Source organism: Podarcis pityusensis (assembly GCF_964106645.2).
Source record: "Podarcis pityusensis genome assembly, chromosome: 5".
In the NCBI taxonomy this organism is placed as follows: Eukaryota; Metazoa; Chordata; class Lepidosauria; order Squamata; family Lacertidae; genus Podarcis; species Podarcis pityusensis.
Genome location: NC_138032.1, coordinates 77,748,656 through 77,770,077, shown reverse-complemented (window position 1 = coordinate 77,770,077; position 21,422 = coordinate 77,748,656). Strand labels below are relative to the sequence as shown.

General features: G+C 45.4%; 1 protein-coding gene across 1 annotated transcript; it reads right to left on the bottom strand.

Annotated features, from left to right (window-relative positions):
• Positions 1 to 1,004: 1,004 nt before the first annotated feature.
• SNCG (synuclein gamma) lies at positions 1,005 to 21,181 on the bottom strand. Its single transcript, XM_081005120.1, has 5 exons — positions 20,825 to 21,181; positions 11,072 to 11,113; positions 10,502 to 10,629; positions 5,398 to 5,490; positions 1,005 to 1,401 (listed from the first exon to the last, which is right to left on the bottom strand). Exons 1-5 carry the CDS (start codon positions 20,943 to 20,945, stop codon positions 1,381 to 1,383), a joined length of 405 nt encoding a protein of 134 aa, XP_080861246.1. The 5' UTR covers positions 20,946 to 21,181; the 3' UTR covers positions 1,005 to 1,380.
• Positions 21,182 to 21,422: the final 241 nt, after the last annotated feature.

Sequence of the window (21,422 nt, the reverse complement as noted above, 5' to 3'; positions counted from 1 at the left end):
AACACCCGAAGGCTTTTCTTTTGCAAGAAACACCACTAGGCACACACATCTGGCTCAAGGATTATTTAGAAGTGTGCTTGTTTTTAGTTGCGAGTGAGGGGAAATATATGACTCACACTGCTTGTTCTGGATCGTCTGTTTTGTTTTAATCCTTGGCTCCACCCAAGAGCTACTGAGCAAATCACATCAAATCAACTGTGAGTGGTCTCTGTTAAGAGATGAACACTGCCCTGGCTCTGCTCTTGCTGATTTTGCAAAGGGAAGCATTTCGCAGAAGCCTCTGCCAGGAACATGGCGACTTGTGTTTATCTTAGGGATGCAAGGAAAAGACGATGGATCCAAATGACAGCTTTGCATCCTCTTTGAAGATTAGCTTCTATATTCTACCTGCACAGATAGCTTCCTGGATGCCACTGGAAATCCCTTCCCTGCCAGTCTAAGGATTGCAAAATATATGAAAGAGGCCCTCCCCACTTCCTCAGCTGTATCACAAGCAAGGCCAGACAGTGTTTGTGTGTGCAGGAGGGCCATTTGGCCTGGACCTCAAGTTCAAAGGGGGCCTCAAACTCAGACAGTTGTTAGTTGTTTGGCAAGCTCAGCATAATTACATTTATATGCACCAGACCACAATCTGATACACTTGTCTTACAGCTGCAAATTTAAGCAAATCTGAGATGCGCTTTGGAGGAAGGCATACTGATATAGATTTTGTCATATTCAAGAGTTTAAAGCATTCATAGATATTAATGAAAAGGGATCAGCTCTGGCGGCACAAGATTAGACTGTGATGAATGTATCCTCTTTGATCAGCTGATAATATAAACCAACCACTCACTCATTTCCCCCCTCTAATTTTTTAATGCTGGTGTGGTATGCCTCTTACAAAGGCAAAACTACTATAACCAACAAGACTCACAGTCAGAATGATGAAAAAACTGAGAAGGCGCAAACAAAGACTTAGTTGAAACAAGTTGTTTTATTTTGTCTCTCTTTTTTTCTTAAAAAAAAAAAAAGTCCACCATTTTTAGGGATCTCAAGTGCTGATGCTAATGGGCAGAAGACATTAACCAGCAATTTCAACCACGACTGTGCTATATCACGGCTACCAAACCACACACTCAGAAGGCTTTGAAGATGGGGAAGGAAGGAAGCCACAAAGGAGGTGGGGGAGACGGGGACAGACAGAGCTCTGCCGCACACAGTTTCCCTAAAACAGATGGTCAAGAGTCTGCTAGACATCTATGATATGTCGGTATGAGGCAAGTGAAAGACTGTAGTGCTGAATGAAGTTAGCCTAGGGGATGAGTGATTTCCCTGCTCTGGTGGCAGCTAACATTTCTGCATTTACTCCTGGGATTCCCACTTTTCACACTAGGAGGGTTAATTTCCTTCATTTTCGCCCTGGGAAGAAGAAAAACAAGAAAACAGGTTAATTTGCCCCCCACCAAAATCCAAGTCAATTCCGAAGCCAGAGGGGAAAGCAAGATCTCTATACACATGCAGAAAGTTTTGAAAAGGAGCAGTAAACATGCCTCTGAATGAGCTGTCATCAAATGTAATGAGTAAGTAGACCGTAGGAGGGGTTCCCCACTCTGCCAGGCAACATACATGTTGATATTTATGATCAGGCATGTAAGTGGTTATTTTGGTGGCACCATAGGAATAAACAAACAATAAAGTGTGCTGAGTAGACACCCTCCTCAGCAAAGGTGCCAGTGTCAGAAAAGAGATATTTCACCCTTTGCATCAATGAGAAAGAATATATTTGTTATGCAGAAAAATGAAAATGTGGAATGACCCTGAGAAATCTGGAGGGGGGTGTGTGTATGTATATTTATATGTTACCGTGTGGGCCTGAAATTTGCTGAATGCTGACATCCTAGATACATTTCCTCTCTAGGGTAGCTTGGCTCTTCCATTGGGCAGAGTGAGCAATTGACTCAGACAACAGATGCTGTTCCTCCTGAACTCCTAGGCAATCCGCCTTGTATGAGGACAGGGCTGGGTGCTTCACACAGCTTGTCCTGTACCCCTTACACTAGCTTGCTGCCCCCAGGTGTGCTAGAGCAGGGGTTGGGAACCTAAGGCCCTTGGGCCACAAGTGGCCCACGGGGGTCGTTTAACCAGCCCCCGAGCCACCCCCGAACCGAGCCACCCGCTTGGCTAGTCCCAGTGCGCAGCATGGTGTGGTGACTCGCTTCTGCGCAGCCGGAAATTGCGTCTGCACAGACGCGTGTGCAATCTGGCCCACGGAGTAATCTCCGCTGGAGTTAACCGGCCCAGGCGAGGTAAACCTTGCTGACCCCTGTGCTAGAGCATTCTATCTTACAGAGGTGGATTTAGGGCAGTGTGAGCAGTATGGCTGCACAGCCGAGGAGGGCACCTTCTCAAAGTCTGGTAAAGTACAGTGGTACCTCAGGTTACATACGCTTCAGGTTACAGACTCCGCTACCCCAGAAATAGTGCTTCAGGTTAAGAACTTTGCTTCAGGATGAGAACAGAAATCGTGCTCCGGCGGCGTGGCGGCAGCAGGAGGCCCCATTAGCTAAAGTGATGCTTCAGGTTAAGAACAGTTTCAGGTTAAGTCCGGACCTCTGGAACGAATTAAGTACTTAACCTGAGGTACCACTGTACTTGCCTGGCTGCAGGAAGGAGTTGTGAGAGCTCCGACAGGGTCCTAGAATCCTCCTGCCTCCTTCCCAAAGCCGGGCAAGCACTTACCAGACTTGGAGAAGGATGAAGGAGGCCTCTAGGACCCTGTCAGAGCCTCACACTTCCTTCTCAAGCCTGACTTAAGCCAGAGCCAAGAGAGCTGGGGGAGGAAGTCAAATGTTGGCCTTGCACAGGGTGGTGTATTACCAACCATGTTTTCTATTGCCAGTATTGAAGGATGCTGCAAATGCCATTCCTGTCAGGTTTTTGTAAATGGAATGGGTGGGGTGGGGTCGGGGGAAGGGCATGTTGTCCTTTGCCTCAGGCAGCAGAATGTCTTAGGCCTGCCCTGACTCACGGGATGCGTCAGCGGGAGTCGGGGCCAACAGTGGGTGGGTCAGAGTAAGCCTGTTCCACAGCGTCGTATAACTTTCTTTCTCTGGAAATCTGGCGTTGAATTTGGAGGCTCCTGCTTAGGCAGAATGTGTTTCTAAATGAATGATCAGTGAAGAATCACAGAGCCATTCAGCAACCGTTCAGAGGATGCAATTCCCTTGTAAACAATTCAAGTTGCAAATTAACTCCGTTTGAGGGTTCTGTACATGTAGACTGGCTCTGCACCACCATCAGCAACTAGTCTCTGCTCTGCAGCAGCTGGTTGTCTCATGCTCTGCTACTCACTTGCTCTGAACTATAGCAGTGAGCGGAGGGCAGTTGCTGGAATCTCCTCTGATGATTGGCTGGCAGACAAGGCACCTACACACATTCCTGGTTTATATCTCTTCTTTCCTTTTTGTATTTATGGGATTCTCCACTGTCCTCCTTCCTATTGGGTTGGGGTGTCAAATGGAAATCACCTTCATCTGTCTCTCCAACCTGGAAGGACACCATGGCACCATCGGTGGGGTCCCCAGCTGAGGACTAACATGATGACTTGGTGTGCTATCACTAAGCAAGCTCTTGGGAAGAAGGGCACACACAGAGACACACCCAAAAACCCACCTTAATTGGTGGCACAGGAGAAGAAGAAGAAGAAGAAGAAGAAGAAGAAGAAGAAGAGGAGTTTGGATTTGATACCCCGCTTTATCACTACCCTAAGGAGTCTCAAAGCGGCTAACAACCTCCTTTTCCCTTCCTCCCCCACAACAAACACTCTGTGAGGTGAGTGAGGCTGAGAGACTTCAGAGAAGTGTGACTAGCCCAAGGTCACCCAGCAGCTGCATGTGGAGGAGCGGGGAAGCGAACCCGGTTCACCAGATTACGTGTCTATCACTCTTAACCACTACACCACACTGGCGGCACTACCTGATCAAGAAATGGTGTGGCAAAACAATGGGGACAAGGTGCAGTAAGCACCCCAGATACCTGAGTTCATTTGCTTTATTCAATCATGGAAGGGGGAAAGCTGGCAGTTCAGATATTGTTGGACTCCAACTCCCATCGTCTCTGGCCATCAGCCATGATGACCGGGACGGATGGGAAATGGAGTCCAACAAATCCGAAGAACACCACACTAACTTTTCCTGAGATGTACCATTCCCCAAAATGCGCTGAAGGTACCTTCTGAGCTTTGCATCAGCTAACGTTATTGGCTTGTACTAGGGATCCTATGAGCTAGCCATTTTCCCTCTGGTTAACCTTCTAGGTTTTGTTGTCCTGGAACTTAGGTCCACCAGAATGTGACTCAGTTAGTTTTATAGGCTATAATGAACCTGAATTATAAATTTTCCTTCCTTCCTTCCTTCCTTCTAACACCCTTTTTGGTTAAAGTGATAGATTTGGTATATTCATATAGGATTCGAATGGAGTTATGAATTATAGCTAGAATTTCTTACCTGCCCATGGATGAATGATTTATATTGTGTGTGTGTGTTGTTTGAAAAAAAGTTGCATTTGAAACTTAATTTAAAAAAATGGTTTAAAAAAATGAAATAGTGAAAAAAGTTGATATATGCTAAGATTTAATATATGCACAAACAAATACGCCCAGTGCATTATCAAGGGGTCACTTGGTCCAGAAAAATGCTCCATCAAAGTCAGCTCTTAAGCTACAAACTACTCATTCTAGAATCATCCCAGTAAGTAGTTTGAGGTTAGTAAGCAAAGACTGGAAACAGATAGTCGTTCTTTTTTGACCCCACCCCAAGCTGCAGGCAGTTTGTGCTACGTACACTGTTCTACTTTTAAATTTGATAGAAAAGTTAGGGTTTTGCATCATTTGAGAAATCTGTAAAACCCATTTGCCGAGATGCAGCACTGGGGCTGCATACACACCATACATTCAAAGCACGTGAGTTTCCCGCAAAGGATCCTGGGAACTGTAGTTTGATAAGAATGCTGGGAATGGTTGCAGTATGAGAAGTAAACTACAGTTCCCAGGATTGGGGGGGGGGGTATGTTTTCACAGCCTGGGACAAAGTAAATGTGCATGTATGCAATGGGGAGAAAATCTGACCCACTTCCAACTATAGGGCAGGGTATTATTTTTATTTTATTTTATTTTGATGACAACTATCTGCTTCCAGCCAGACAGGCCAGGAATGGGCTTGTAGCTGGAAAGACAAACAAAAGGGGAGTATTTTTGGCATTATGATCAGCAGAGAAAAGATCTGAAATCACCTGTATGCAGAAAAGAAATGGAAACCAGCTCAGCACAGAGAAAGTAAGGAAAGAGCAATAGATGGCGAGAAAAACCCCAGACCAGCCAAGGATTCTGGGGTTAGCTGGGCTGTGACTGTGCTTTACCTCTGCACTGATTTCTGTGGCTTCCACTGGGGCGTCATCTTCAGCAGTGGCAGCAGGTGGCTCTTCAAATTCCACTGGGTGCTCTAAGTCCTCCTGTGGGACGTAAACCACAAGGCAGAGCATTAGGAGGGCAAGAGCAGACCCTCCAACATTTCTCCGGTGAAAATAGGGACATAATAATCCATAATAATGATAATTTATACCTCATCCATCTGACTGGGCTGCCCCAGCCACTCTGGGCAGCTTCCAATATATATAAAAACACAATAAAACATTAAACATTAAAAAAAAAACCTTCCCTATACAGGGCTGCCTTCAGATGTCTTCTAAAGGTTGTATAGTTACTTATTTCATTGGCTTGGTGGGTCACATAACTCTATACCCTCCAACATTTATCCGGTGAAAATAAGGACGTCCTAAGGAAAAGCAGAACCTTCTGGGATCAAATCAGAAACCGGGACGGCTTCTGTAAACCCGAGACTATCCCTAGAAAATAGGAACATACTGCAGAAGCATACTGAGGAACTATTGCAGAGTTGTTTGTTTTTTTATCATCAGGGGGAAAAGGCTGAAGTGAGACTTCTCTGGATCCAGATCTCAAAAGATCTCTGCCCACTTGGCCTCACTGCCTCTCCTTAGCAGGGTTATTGCTGAATCCCTTTCAAGGTTATGCAACGTTCTTGCGACAAAAATGAAATCTGGCAGCTTTCCAACCAGCTTCCACCATCTTGCTGTGCAGACATCAGCCAGGCAAACTGTTTACCTCCCCACAGTGTCACCTGCTGATTTCTGAATGCCAAGCTGTTCAGTGTTCAAGAGCAAGCCAGTCCATTATGGCGGTGGCGGGGGGGGGGGAGCAGGGGGGAGTTGGCAACCTCAAAGGAAAATCAGGCTGGCAATGGAAGGCATTGAACCAGCTCCCCATGACCAGACCCCCAGGCAGCAGCAGACCTGGCTGGCTGGGCTCACATACCCATTTCCTCTTCCTGGTTGGATGCATATTCATTGTTTTACCTCCGGCGAAGGGGCACTTTGGTGTCTAGCAAGAACAGATGCTCTGTTCAGCTTGGTCAGAGAGATGACATAATAACTACAGGGGTTTGGACTGTTCTAGAAGGTTTCTGATGGCGCTCGAGTGGGGTGTTAGGGGCAGGGGAACGGATATTTGCCAAACAGAAACTGTTAGAGCCTATGTTACAATCCTAGATTAGTTCCATCTAGTTCTCACAGCCCCTATAAATAATGGTCGCTGTCCCCATGGTGTTTTCCCCTTCCTCAAGCCAGTAGGTCAGTATATTTATTGTTTTGAGAGTAGGTCATCGCCAGTCGCTGAGCCACCAGGGGGAAGCTTGGCTATTGTGCCTGCTTCCTCCTTCCTCCCCTGCTGCTCCTTCCTAGCACTTCCTCCTCGTCCTGTTCTGTTGCAGCTCCTATATCTCTATATCTCTATATATACATAGGTAGATCTGAGACACAGGCAGACTAACACACCACAAGGAGGGTCAATGGAACCACTCGCAATTGCACTGACATTCCTCTTTGGCTCCTGAGACGTGCCACACATTCTGGTCAATTCTATGGCCTTTTAAATGTGTGTGGGGTGTGTGGCGTTTATTATTATTATTATTATTATTATTATTATTATTATTATTATTAGCATTTTTTTCCTTTATGTTGTAACCCCCCCCCCCCCCCCGTGATGTTTGGGTGAAGGGCAGTATATTGATTGACTGCTCAAATACTACGAAGCCTATGAATCAGGGATGGGGAATTTGTGGCCCTCCAAATGTCGCTGGCCTACAATTCCCATCAACCTTGTCCACTGGTCATGCTGGCTGGGGCTCATGGCAAATGGCGTTCCGTCTGGAGGGCCACAGCTTTCCCATTCCTGCAATGGAACTTTAGCTTTCAAAATTAAAATGGGGGTTTATCAAGAAGCCGAGTCCCAGTATCCCATTCTGTGCTTTTTCTGGCGGTTGCCTACAATTGTGTACTGCATACATAATTTCCCTCTAACTGGACCTTGTATGTTTACTGTTGAATTTTTGAAATGTATGGTTTGTGGTGGTGATAATATGTATTCAAGTAAAGAACTAGATAGATAGATAAATAGATAGATAGAACCTGAAATATTCAGGTTCAGAAATGAAACATGCACACTGATAAATTGCCTCATTTGGAATTTCAAATTTGAATCTGAACACAAATTTGAAGGCTGGTGAGGACTAGACTGAGGACACTGAGGCTGAGGATCAGTAAGAAATGTCACTCTCTGACAGGGCTAAGCTGGGTACGTTGGACAACTGCGTATTTTAAGCATTCATTCCTCTGTAAAGCCAAGGGGGTTTGAAATGCATTTGAAAAGAAGGAGCATGTACTGGTGGAAGAAGAGGAGCAAAACCCATCCTATGTCTCCTTAATGTGCTTTTAAGCTGTTTTCCCCAGATAGTACTAGTGAGCTGGGAAGAGAGGGAATTGCTTAAATCCATGGAGCACAGCAAGGTAAGGAAAGGTTTTACACTCTTCTCTTACATGCTCCTTTTGGGGAAATCTCTCTCTCTCTCTCTCTCTCTCTCTCTCTCTCTCTCTCTCTCTTCTCTCTGTCACACATCCACCCACCCACCCACCCACCCTTCTTTATATGGGAACAGGACAAGTGTGTGTTTAAAATGTCCCGTTACTGGGTGAAACCCATAATGCAATGACACAAGTTAGAGCCTCCTCTGTAGTGGCCCCTCTTCTATGGAACCCCCTTCTTTGGATGTGCGGCTGACACGATTTCCATCAGGCTTTTGAACCTCTCTCCTCCATCCAGGCCTTTGATTCAATAAGGCTAGTGAAATTAGCCGATGTCCATGTACGGTTCTTGATTTTTTTCAAATACGTTTTACACAAGTTGGGGCATTTTGTGGTTTCAGTTCATCAACCTTTGGTATGGTAAACCACCCTTGGGAACAGGGTTCATGGAGAACGGCTTAAAAATCAAATTAACATATAACTAATTAATCAGATGCCTGTGATTGCCCAGCATGCTCAGCTCGTATCTAATGATGAGTGACGTGCTTGAGAATCTTCTTCTGTTTGTTTCTCAGGCCGCATTCCGCACACCATGATTTTACTTCTCTGACTCACCAATCTATTTTTAACCAGGCAGGAACAAGCCTCTTGAGATTTTCTCTTTCTCTGAACTGGAACAGTAGCGTCCGACACATTTCCAGGATGAAGGAGTGTCAGCTTGCATAATATATATTTAATTTAATTCCTCTCTCTCCTCTCTTCTCTTATAACTTCACAAGTTTTCCCCAGTTAGAAGCACAAACTCCGAACATGACAGGGCAGCGCTTATGGTTGTATCAAACAGGAGCCTTTCCATCATTCCTTTATCTTCACATGCCCTCCCAATATTTCGCACTGGCTTCCTGCAGACTGTCACTATTTTGCGAGAGGGATTCAGGCACATACCAAAAGCTTAGGTCTGTAGAAGTGTGGCTGCCGAAAGTGGATTTGCTGCATCCTGTGTGGGCATGCTTTTCATGTTGTCCTCATCCAAGTGGCAGCCAGCACTTCAGTTGTATCTCAAAAATAAAATACAAAATTGGCCACATCTACAGCTAAAAAGGATACCTGAATGCATGCCCACGATGGACCTCAGTTTTCTGAGACTTGGCGAGGCCACATGTGTAATTTTTAAATATTAACCCACTGTTTTGTGTAAATCTGGTTGGGTGGAAAACTTGTGTCTCAAAAATTGGCCACACACACTATTTACCTGAGCTTATGCCCAGAGTGGAACTTCCAGAAGTGGCAGAGGATGGGGGCAGCCACAACACACACACATTTTTAATCCACTGAAGAGTGGCATTTCTGAAGATGGTGAGAATATGTTCCTTTGCCTCTGATGTTGCTATCTTTACACAGACAATAAGATAGTTGTCTTTGCTCTATGTCTGCCACTGCCTGCACCATGTGACTTTTAAATGCGATCCATAGCTTTCTATGCTCTGCGAGGAAAAACTCCAGAGAGTTTTGTTTCAGGGCTATGTCACAGAGAATCTACTGAATCAATTGTTCTCAAATTGTATTTTAGGATATATATGTGTTATTGCCGTGTGTGTTGTGATTTTATCACTTATTTTTTGACGTATTCTGGTCTTTGGCTTGAGCCTTAATAAAACTGTAATGGAACTGAGGCGATGCAGCAAAACAAGGCCAAGCATCTGCTGTCTGCCTAATTGGTCCAGCGTCCGCGGCTCACTTACAAATTGAGCAAGCATTGGCTGGTGAACGAGTGGTCGGTGCCTGCATTGCAGCAAGCAAGCTTTGTGCCGCATCATCTGAATGGAAAAGTTGATCCCCGTTCTGAGACGAGAACGGTTAAATGGAGGTTGTTTGGCACTGAAATTCACACATGCCAGGGCAGGAAAGAAAAAGCTTTGTGGTTTCCCTGAAGCACAAACATCTTCTCTGTTTGTCAAGATGCTAGGCAGAAAATGAAGACTCTGTAAGAGGAGTGTGTAAGAACTCTGGACAATGATGGTGCTATCCTGCCCCCCCCCCCAAGAAGATGCATATAGCCATCCTGGGACTGAGAAGACCTGCTCTTTTCCCCCATGTCATCTAAAGCTGCTTACACACTAAACCTTCAAAGCACACCTGAAGGACTTTTTCTCCCTCAAAGAATTCTGGGTACTGTAGTTTGTTAAGGGTTGCCAGGAATTGTAACTGTGAAGGATAAACTACAGTGCCCAGAATTCCTTGAGAGGAAGAATGTGCTTTAAAGCTATAGTGTACACAGCCCAAGAACATTTCTGAGTGCTAACCATCTATACCAACCTTCTTCAATCTGGTTTTTGACTACAACTCCCATCAGCTCCACCCAGACTGACCAGTGGTCAGGAACAATGGTAGATGTTGTGTGAAGTATCTGGAGTTCACCAGGTTTATTTCTCAGATGACTGAAGGATGAGAGGTGAGGTTGTCAGGGGTGAGGAGTTATTAATCCATCCAGCCTGCTTACTTTCCGCTACAAATACCCCACCATGGGCTTTACCTGGCAAGTCCAGTTTGGGGAACATGTGTTTGTGATGCTTATGTTCTGGCCTACCTTTTGTACAACCCCAGTGGTGGTGACAATGGTCTCTGCTCCTTCTACGGTCTGCTTTGCCACAGTGTTGACACTGGCCACTACAGATTCCCCCACCAGGTTGGCTTGTTCTTTGGTCTTCTCAGCAACTAAACATAAAATAGAAATAGGCAGATCTGATGAGCTACAGTGCAAACCATTCTCTTTTGGGGGGGGAGGGGGACCTAATTATAAACTTTTGGTAAAAGTCTTGCCAAAGTCTTGCTTGCTCTGAAAGTGGCAATGTTTTCTGTCAGCTCTCACAGAATCTCATAGAATCATAGAGTTGGAAGGGACCCTGAGGATCATCTAGTCCAACCGCTGCAATGCAGGAATATGCAGCTGACCCTTATGGGGATCGAACCTGCAACCTTGCCGTTGCCAGCACTACGCTCTAACCAATTGAGCCATTCTGTTGGGAACAAGTGTAGTCAAAGAGTGTAAGTGTAGTCACAGGTATAAGAAAAAAACGCCACTCATGGAAGTGAACCGAAGGCATAAAATGGAACCTGCTAATTCAATACATAACGTGGGAATTTGCAATGATCTTACCTGAAGTGACACTCTGCACTACGCCCTCTTTGGTTTTGGTCCCTGTAAAATGGAGGAAAAGGTATTTTCAGGCTTGTTTTCATTGATCCTTGTGCTTTTCTTTTTGTAAAAAAGCAAACGGGGGGGGGGGGGAGCGCCTTCAATTGACATTCACGGTAGCATGACAGTATGTACAGCAAAGGCATACTTAGGCAAAGTGCAGATGAATCATTCATCCCCACACAAAAGGATCAGAGATTCCTGAATCCAAGACAATAAGGCACTTCAGATAAGTGGCATGGTGAGAGCCCATACAAATGTACAACACAAAAGCCTTTTAGAGGGCATCTTTTTTTCCCGTGTGGGGAGGTGGGAATAGAGAGGAGAAAGGGTTTTTTTTGGGGGGGGGGTTCTAGACAGTTGCTATTTTGCAGGGAGGATTTGATCGCATACCAGAAAATTGCGGTTGCACAACTAAAATGGATTTGGCCCACTTGCACAACAAAGCCACCTCCACCCACCTCTTCCCCTAAGCTGGACATTTTGTTCTTTGGATTTGACTTCGGGTATTTTTTGCATGAGAGGTTGGTACCTCCTAAATCAGCTAAGGCTGCATCCATACTAGGGAAAGTGGAGAAGCTTCGTTCAGTTTGCATTTTGGGGCAAACTTACTTTGCACCTTCTGAAATAATACAAGAACTGAAACACAGCTATCCATCAAAATGCACAGCTATTCTGAATGTTGCAGTGCACATAAGCCAAATAATGTTGACATACATCCACAAGCTGAGGTAAAAGCGTCCATAAAAATGCATCTATGTTAGTGAAGATAAGATACAAAAACACACTAATTTAGGGAAATTGCTTTGTTAAAATGTGTCTATTAGGCAAAACAGCATATTAGGGGAAATTCACATTCAAATACTGGTGAATTTTCGTGAGGGCTTTTTAAAAAAAATCACAGAAATGTGGAGAACTGAACTTAAGAATGGAAAAATGAGAAAAGGAGAGAAACTGAAATGGACAGATTCACCCACCTCTAGTTCACACCAGGGGATTCAATCAATCAATCAATCAATCAATCTTGATAATGATTACAATCACAGATCAGTTGCTATCAAAGAATTCTGCATATCATGTTGCATATCAGCATGTATTGCAACAAACTAGGTCTGATGTAGCATGAACAAGGTTTTGTTTTTGTTTTTTTAGCAAACAAACAACTACTGGGAGTGTGCCTCAAACAGCTCATTTGAAACTGATCCTCAAATCTTTGTTGTTGTTTTATAATTATGTTTTAAGATTTTCAAGTGACCTGTTCGCCAGAATTCCAAATATCCCTTCATTTGATAGGTAGAGGCCAGTAAAACTTGAAAATAGGTATTTGTGGGAGAGGGTTGCTGTGTGTCTGTGTGGCGTAACTGAAAGCGTGGACTTTCAAGTTTATCCATGTATTAAATAAAAGGAGCCTTTGGACTGTATGAAAGTGGTATAGTGTTAGTTTTTAAAATAATAATAATAATAATGGAGGGGAGTATGAATACTATCCACAGAGTGGTATGAAATCTTCCATGACTGATTTGGTTGGTTGTGTTAACACAAGCGTAGTGTGATTTCCTCCCACCGCAACCACACATTTAAATGCAGAGGTAGCCCTTCAAACATTGGTTAGCTATAGATGAGCTCAAACTTAAGGTATACTGTTGTTGTTTTTCAAAAAGAGGTAGTGCTGGGGATTTGAATTTGCTGCCAGTTGACCGCAGCTGGCCAGGCAATTTTTTTCTCCTTGTGCCCAGGACGGGTATGTGTCTTTGCGCATGCGTGCCAGAAGTGAGGTGAGGAACGGAGGAAGCCCACAATGCCTGCCCAGCCGTCAATGCCTCTGGACAGCTGTTGCACGCTCATGCCAGCCTCCCTGAGTGGCTTTGTGAAGCTCGGATCTGAGGAGGGTGGCATGGAGAAGGGCACAATAGCCACGTACCTCTTGATCCCAGCCTCGCCACCTTGTGCGGCCAGGGTCAAAGGGCATGTGGCTATTGCATCCTTCTCAGGCCGCCCTCCCTGAGGTACTTTGCAAAACTGAGATCTAATCAGATCCCAGCTTCGCAAAGCAGCGAAAGGCTGGCTCAGGGAGGGCAGCGGAAGCAGTGGCACCCCCCCCGAAAAATGCGCCCAGGGCAATTGCCCTAGCAGCCCTCCCCACACTGTGCCCCTGAGTTGACAACAAAGCTGCACCCGTGATTTCTCCTCCACGTTTCAACCTAATTCTGGGACTGTTAATTTAATGAAGGGCAGGCTAGAAATGGAAATGACAAATAAATAAAGTGGGAAGGGGTGGTGCGTGGATAAAGCTAGCTCAGCCCTCAAGGAGAAGCAGATCACTCACCCCACCCCCTGTGCTTTTTTTTTTGTAAGCCTGGAAGGGAAACTAAGCCTGTAGGAATAACAAAGGAGCATAACAAGCCCTAGCCTGTCTGGTGAGTTGACTGAAAACGGCATTGTGAATCTGTGTACATCATTTGATTCTCTTTGAAGGTTTTAAAGAGCATCGAAAGGTTAGCACAGCCACACATGAACGCCGCAGCCTCGATCCACTGCCATCCATAGGAATTTAAACCCTTGATGAATGCCACGGCCAAATGAGCGCTGTGCCTAGCCTTTTAAAGGGTCCAGCAGGGCTGGTCCATCCGTGAGGCAAGGTCAGGCAACCGCAGGGGCCGTGGATCCGGCCTCCAAGCAATGCGTTGCCCCATGCGTCTTGCATTTTGAAACAATGCACCAGAGCCAGAGGAAACGGTATTATGTACATGTTTGATGTATTACAGTATTTTAATATTTTTTGGGAAGCCGCCCAGAGTGGCTGGGAAAGCCCAGCCAGATGGGGGGGGGGGGATATAAATAAATTACTACTACTACTACTACTACATGACCTTACTGGCACCATCTCCTTCAGATTATCCGGGAGGGACTAGCAACAGCAGTGAGTGAGGAGTCTCACACAGTTACCGAGTTGAAAGTCCCTGCAAAAGCCAGGAGAAGGCAGCTCTGGTGTTGCTATTCTGAGCTTGTCTGGTCTGCTCTGTGTTCTTTAAGGACCACACCCAGTGAGTCAGGCTTCACGCTCGCCTTATGCATGGCATGAAACCCGACCTGCCAGCGCAAAGCTTTGCCAACAAAGTACAGCTGTTGCCAACCAAAGACAAAATGGGTGTTGTTCCAGCAGCTTAAACTTTTGCCTGCAGCTTGGGTGTATAAGGTTACAAAGTCAACCCATTCCCCGCCACAGCTGGCTGTCGGAAAGCATGCTCTCTTTTCTTTCTTTTTTTCATAAATGAACTTGAGGGGTGTGTGTGCAAAACATCACACACAGAGAGTGGAGCAATTTTTTGTGTGCTAGGCCCGGAAACCTTAGGCAGCTGACAGCCATTTTGATTTCCCATAATGCTGCTGGTATAGCGCTGATCTGGGGCATTGTGGGAAATTTTAATAGTAGGCCCAAGCCACCTGATGCCCATTGCAGTTACATAAATGGATAAGCGCACAGGATCTTAGTGACTGGAAGGCTCCCTCACAGAATGGTACTTGGTAGAGATCAAACCTGGAGCCAGCCCTCAAAGAGATCCTCAGAATGGGTCAACACCAGGGTCTATTGATGAGGGAGAATGAAGGCTGTTCCCACATAACTTTACCCTGTTGTAGCATTTCTGCTCTCATCTTCACTGTATTACCTTATTTCTCAGTCTGGAATTTCTTAGTCCTTGCTAGCTCTCCTTTTCCAGAGATACAGGCTGTATGCCCTGCCTTCTCTTCAAATTTGCCCCAGGCCAGAAATTCAGCTCCCAGCTCTTCCCATTGTGCAATCTGTCCATAAAACTTTGCTCTTCCATCTTCATATTTTTGTTATGATGAGTTTTGGTCTCTGTGAGTCCCTTGCTCTGCAATGGAGATGTCCTAAAATATAGCATGGGTGGAGACAAGGGGCAGGATAATGGGGTCTCAAGAGCCTTAATGGTCCACAGGAGAGGCATCTCTTACTCCATGCTTTAAACTCCCCATTTCTGCTCACCAGCTAGGAACATCATTTGGCTGACTGGTCTCTGGTGGTTAAGGAACAGAGCATGACAACAGCAAGTATATGCTGCCACTGAGGGGAGATATCTTGGCTACATTATCTGAATTGCTCCTATTGGATATTATAATCATAAAGTTGTAGAGTTGGAAGGGACCATGAGGGTCATCTAGTCCAACCCCCTGCAATGCAGGAATCTTTTGCCCAATGTAGGGCTCAAACCCACGACCCTGGGATTAAGAGCCTCACATACTCTTCAACATTTCCCTGATGAAAATAGGGACAGCTGCTGCTGCTGCTGCTTCTTCTTCTTCTTCTTCTTCTTCTTCTTCTATTATTATTATTCTTACTCTTATTTTATTAACATTAAACATTTAAAAAATCCCTATACAGGGCTGCCTTCAGATGGCTCGAGGGTCGGATAAGTCCATACTCTCCAACATTTCTCCAATGAAAATAGGGACGTCCTACCATACCCTCCAACATTTTGAAAATAGGGATATCCTAGGAAGAAGCGGGGCATTCTGGGATCAAATCGGAAACTGGAATGGCTTCTGTAAACCCAGGACTGTCCCTGGAAAATAGGGACACTCTGGGGAGGCTCTGGTCTCATGCTCTAACAGCTTGCAGAGCCTATCAGGTGAGCCACTTACCACTTGGCAGAACGAAAAAGGCCAAGGCCTCATAAACAGCACCGCAACTCAAGCTGCAGTGCAGTCAGATTTGTGTTAACCATGTGAAGCAAAAACAACTCAGCTTTGAGTGTGTGCCCTAGGGGCGGAGTATGCAAGTTAGGCAGAGAGATGCTGTGTCCTCCTGCAGCAGCAGCAGCAGCAGCCTTTGCAAGACCAGCCACTGCTCTTCTCCATCTCTGCAGTGACTCATCAGTATCGCTACTTGTGCTTAGTCAATAGGGATCTTGAGGGATATGCCAGAAATCCCTTTCAGTGCAGCAAAAAACTGGCTGCTAATAAACGGCATGATTTGATGCCAAGGCCAAGAATATCTCCAGGCAAGGGACTGGTTTGCTAAGATCCCAAGGGAAAGAGGGACTTTTCCCTCACATTGGATCAAAGAGCTTCTCCAGGTTAGGATGCAAACCCCACTCCCAGTCTGCAATTCTTCAGTGTCTCAATGGAAGTATGTTGTGCTAAAATTTTCATAGATGTGGCAACTTCCAAGGTCAGACTTAGCTAGTTAAGATTAAATCAGAAAGAAGCAGTGTATTTTAAAAGCACTAGTTTTGCAGCTGTTAAATGTTATCTGCACAGGCTAAAGTCACCCTTTTTTTTTAAATGCAAAAGGATTTGCGCCCTTTGGCTACTACATGGGCCTGTTTTTTTGGTTCACAGGAGCCACTAGTACAATTTCTCCCATTTACTTTGTTTTTAATGTTTGATGTTTTATTATGTTTTTGTATTTGCAGCCACGCCATGCTCATAACAGCAAATGAGGGGAGCCAGGCAGTAGAAGCCTTATTTCCTCCTTTAGTGGGAGATTTAAAAGTCTGTGGCTGGAATCCCTGAACTGTCCACCTCCATTGTCGGAGGCAGGTTGCTCTCAAATGCCAGATGCTGGGAATCACAAGTGAGGAGAGGGCTCTTGTGCGCAGGTCTTGCTTGCTGGTTTCCCACAGGCCTCTGGTGCGCCACTGTGAGAACAGGATGCTGGACTAGATGGGCCATTGGCCTGATCCAGCCAGCTCTTCTTATGTTCTTAACCCTACAGCTAGTGATATATAGCCTGACACACAGCAGGAGGCTTGTACTGCTTTCCTTAAAAGATGCCCCTGGCCTAAATGCAGGGCTTTGTCATGGTCATTAAAAAAAACCATTGGATAGGCAGATGAATCTTTGTCATGCTGGGAAGTCAGCTAGATCCAGAAGCAGGCAGAGTTCCTTCGTGCACCTTCAAAAGTTGTTCAGAAGCAGGAAATTTGTTAGGTCATGCAAAGCTGAGGAGAGCTGCCCCTGTTAAAAATCCCCTTGTATAAAGTTGTGAAATATGCAGGAAACTTTTTTGCCAGAATCTGAAGGCAGCCCTGTATTAGGAAGTTTTTTAAATGTTTGACGTTTTATTATGTTTTTATATGTGTTTGAAGCCGCCCAGAGTGGCTGGATGGGTGGGTTATAAATAATAAAAATATTATTGTAGGTTTGAGAAAAGGCCATGCTTTTGGGTTACCCCTCCCAGACACATAGCTAACAAGAAAGGCGATGCAGACAACAGTGTGGTGACCACTGCAGTTCTGATAGGACAGCTGCTATTGCAGAATCGGAATCCTAACACATGCGTCTAGGCCGCCCTACCATTACACAGAGTGAGTCAGCTGCCTCTGGCAGCAGATTACGGGTGTCATGAAAGAGCAACGCATTGTTAAGCGATTCTGTTCATTGTTATTGTACTTTTCTTCCCAGGGGGAGGTGCTTGTGGGGTTTTCTGCCTCAGGTGCCAAAATAACTTGGCTGGTTTTGAAGAATACTATGCATCTTGATGGGGTGTGTGGGTGTGGGTCTGTGGGTGTGGTGTGGGTTTGCTGCTCCATCTTAGGATGCAAAATGTCCTGGGCCAGCCCTTATTGAAACCAAACCACAGTAAGGATGCACCACCACTGATCAAGTCTGATGCTTTTGCTCAGAAGGATGCAATTACCATGGCTGAGCAGGGAGGATATAGAGCGCCTGTAATCAGAAAAGGCAGCCTACTGTGCCCAAGAGGGCTGGAAAATACTTGACAATCTACCGCTGACAATCTTGTTTTAAGCTTCCTGATGCAGCTTCAACATCTCTCACAGCTCTTCAGTCTTTCTCCTCCAATAGCCCCTCTCTGGCACTTTTTAGTACTGAAAAGCTTCAGTTACGAATTATTGTTCTTAGTATTTAAACGGACCATTTCGACCCGCAACAATGCATCACTCAGGAGCAGCTTTCAGAACTGGTGGCAGAGCTCTATCTCTAAAGACCACGTCAGATCATTGCAGATCTGAAGGGCAGAGAAGGCAAACTTCAGAAGCAAAGCTGTGAATGCAAGCCTTTTCCGTCCTCATGAAATTTTCAGCCTGAATCTGCAGAGCTGAACGGAGCGGCTTCTCCTGGGCACTGGTTTTCAGTTGTTTCTTGACCTACAATGCATAGCTGTCAAGTGTCCCTTATTTGAAGGGACAGTCCCTCATTCCAGCGCCATGTCCCGCTGCTGTCCCTTATTGATAGATGTCCCTTAAATGTCCCTTAAATGATGTCCCTTAAATTTCAAAGGAAGCAGCTACTCTCCCTCCCTCCCTGCCGGCCAGGGAGGAGGGAGGCTCCAACTGTGTTGCTTGGCTGTGTTGCTCACCCAATAAGAAGTCTAAGAACAACTGGGGGTGGAGCTTGCATGCCTTGTGTGTGGCTAGTTAATGCAAGCTGAGGGGTTTTTTGAATGCTGGACGCCATTTTGTTGCATGTGCTGCTGCAAACTTTGCAGTGCAAAGCTAGGCCAGGGAGCCATCTTAAGTTGAGGCTGCATAGGCCTTGTGGTGCATGTGATTCAGATTCTATTCAGTTGAACCTCTGGTTACAAAGTTGGTTGGACAGTGTTCTCGAAGCTACCAGCATGAGTTTGACCAGACTGCAGGAGGACAGGAAGACTGGAGTGCCTGGAACAGGTGAGGCTGCACGTCCCTTATTTTGGCTGCTGGTCCCTTATTTTCAAGGCTGCTGGTCCCTTATTTTCAAATCTGTAGGTTGACAGCTATGCTACAATGTGACCATCTCCCTCCCATTCCACGTGACTGTAACAAAGCAAATGTGTTTGCCAAGGTGATGAATGGGCACTTCCGCTCTAAGAGGATGAAGAGGGGAGACGAGAGAGGGGACCACAACAGAGAAAGGAAGATGGATGCCTAGGTGTCCACAGAGGGGAGTTGAACCATAATATCTAGACTGACAGCTTTCATTTAAACCAGCATTTGTACATCCTGAGATACAAAGCAAAATGCACGCATACTATTCCTCTTGTTTTGTGTGTGAGAAACTAGCTTGCTCCCTCTTTTGGTGTTCAAATTTTTCCCTCTCCCGTTGGAAAAAAATCCTGTGGACACCCAAGGAAGAAGAATGGAGATGCCTCAAATATTAAAAAGTGGATCTCGGGAGCATGTGACTGAAGTGATTGAGGACTACAGTACTAGAGTAAAATCACCAGCAGCACTGAGAATTTGAGAGAAGGGTAGGAAGGAACCTTTCATGTCATTTTTCAAAGTGTTCTGTGAAGTCTTTAAGGAGGATGTTGCAGCCTTAACATTTTGCTTTTGAGCTGAGTGAACTTATTTTCTATTTTTGCTTTGAAATGGAAGGAGCCAGCTCTGATAAGTTATTTACTACCTTTCCAACTCTGGCCATTGGAGACCCTGGCAAATCTGCTACTAACAGGATTACAAGTGGTTCCAGCTGAGTTTCAGAACACCGGTTTGTCGCAGTTTCTATGTGCTTTCAGACATGCTCATGGCTTTTGGAGGGTGAATGTTTCTATTATAGAGAATAGCAGCTTGCACCCTTCTGGGGAGCATCGTAAAAACAGCAGTCTCCCTATGGAATGGGAAACATTGACGGAACTTACAGTGCAAACTCATGCATGTCTAGTCAGAAGTCAATTCCATTGAAGTCAACGTGGCTTACTTCTACAGTGATGAGGTTGCAGCCTTTAAAAAAAGGCTACAAAAAAGGAAAACAAATCCCTCATCTAGTCTCAGACCATGGCCATGTTCATAAATGCTTCTCCACTGTGTGCCTGGCTTCAAGGGCAACTTGGCTATCTTCCTTGCAGGGCAAATTGAAGCCAAATTCCACTGAGTTTCTAGAAGGAGCAAGAACTTCTGCAGCCCTTAATTGATAACACAAGCTACTACTTTGTTGTCAGCCAATTAAATGCATCAGAGCAGCTCCTTTTGCTGGGAAAATGATGCACAACTAAATGCAAAAACCAAGGCAAGGCTGAAAAGCACTTAAATATATATATATATATACAAAGCACCCACCACCCACCCTGGCAGCCACTTGACCCCCTTGCAAATCTTCCTAATTGCAAATTCAAGTGTATCCCTATCGTGTTTTTATGACTTCCTTGGTACTGTATGTGGGCTGGAACCAGTCTGTGACCAAAATAATAAATTCATTCATTCATACCCCTTGCAAATCTTTGGGAAGATCGGTGCATCATGAAAGGGATGACCTATAATGACTTAAATGCTGAATCATAAATGATCTCCCTCTGGTTAGCCACCCTTTTTCCTACCACTGCTCCTAGGTGAAGCTTTCTCCTGGAGCAGAGCTTTGCTTGCCTGCCCCTCCATCCTTTGCAGAGGTACCCAGAAATAAGTCCTGCTCCCTGGATGTACTCCAAAAGAAGTGCATACAGAAAACCGCAGCCTTTACATCAGTGCATTTCAAACCCTTGCTAAAAGCACAGGTCCAGGGGAGGTTGGCATCACTCTCACCATGCCATGTGCTTTATATTTCCAAAACTAGTTCATCAAGGGACATATTATGGGACACCTTCACTTTACCCTCTTTGAAAATATGACTACCTGCCCCTGGGGTATGGAAAAGGTAGCGTCATTCCCCAAGGTCACCCAGCAAATGTGGATTTCTCTCCCCCCACCCCCCGTTGCATTGCAGCAACAGCCACTCCTAATAGGCAGAGATCTCTTAGTAATAGGAAGAGACTCTTACCTACATACATCACCCCTTCTTTGGTCTTCTCTGCAGCTTCGGTCACTCCCTGCTTGGTCTTTTCTGCGGCCGCCACCACACCCTCTTTTGCAATGGAAAACCCTTTCTTAAAGACATCCATGCTGGGCTGCTCTTGCGGTACCTGCCGAGAGGTTCCCTGTAGAAAAGCTTTGGGAGATGGAGTGGTACTCTGCCGGCTCTCTGCAGTGCCACTCTCCTGCTCACTTTCTCTAGCTAGAGCCTCCTCCTGCTCTTATCCCTCTGCTAGACGAAAAGCAGCGCCTGGTGGACTGTATCGTCCTTGCCAGCTCTTATTGATGAGGTACGTTGCAGCGTAGCCAATGCCTGCGAAGTGGCTGGTGCTGAAATATTAATGATATGGATTTGCCTGGTAAGGTTTTAGAGTGGTGTTGGGGGTGGGGGGAAAGAAGGATGCCGAGGTAAGTGAGAGACTTTTTGGAAAGCATCCAGATCATCGCCTTTAAAGATCTGCTGCAGTGCTCACTCAAGGACACTCTGTAGATGCTTTTCAGCTGGAGAGGGGGGCTTATTTATTTATTTATTTATTTATTTATTTATTTATTTCTGCAGCCATGCT

What these genes read in the sequence shown, in the direction of transcription:
- SNCG (XM_081005120.1), bottom strand. Translation starts at nt 20,945, where the DNA reads ATGGATGTCTTTAAGAAAGGGTTTTCCATTGCAAAAGAGGGTGTGGTG. An exon ending in AGAAGGGGTGATGTATGTAG is followed by an intron (nt 11,114 to 20,824) that starts GTAAGAGTCTCT and finishes TCCATTTTACAG; the next exon opens with GGACCAAAACCAAAGAGGGC. An exon ending in CCACAGAAATCAGTGCAGAG is followed by an intron (nt 1,402 to 5,397) that starts GTAAAGCACAGT and finishes TCTTCTTCCCAG; the next exon opens with GGCGAAAATGAAGGAAATTA.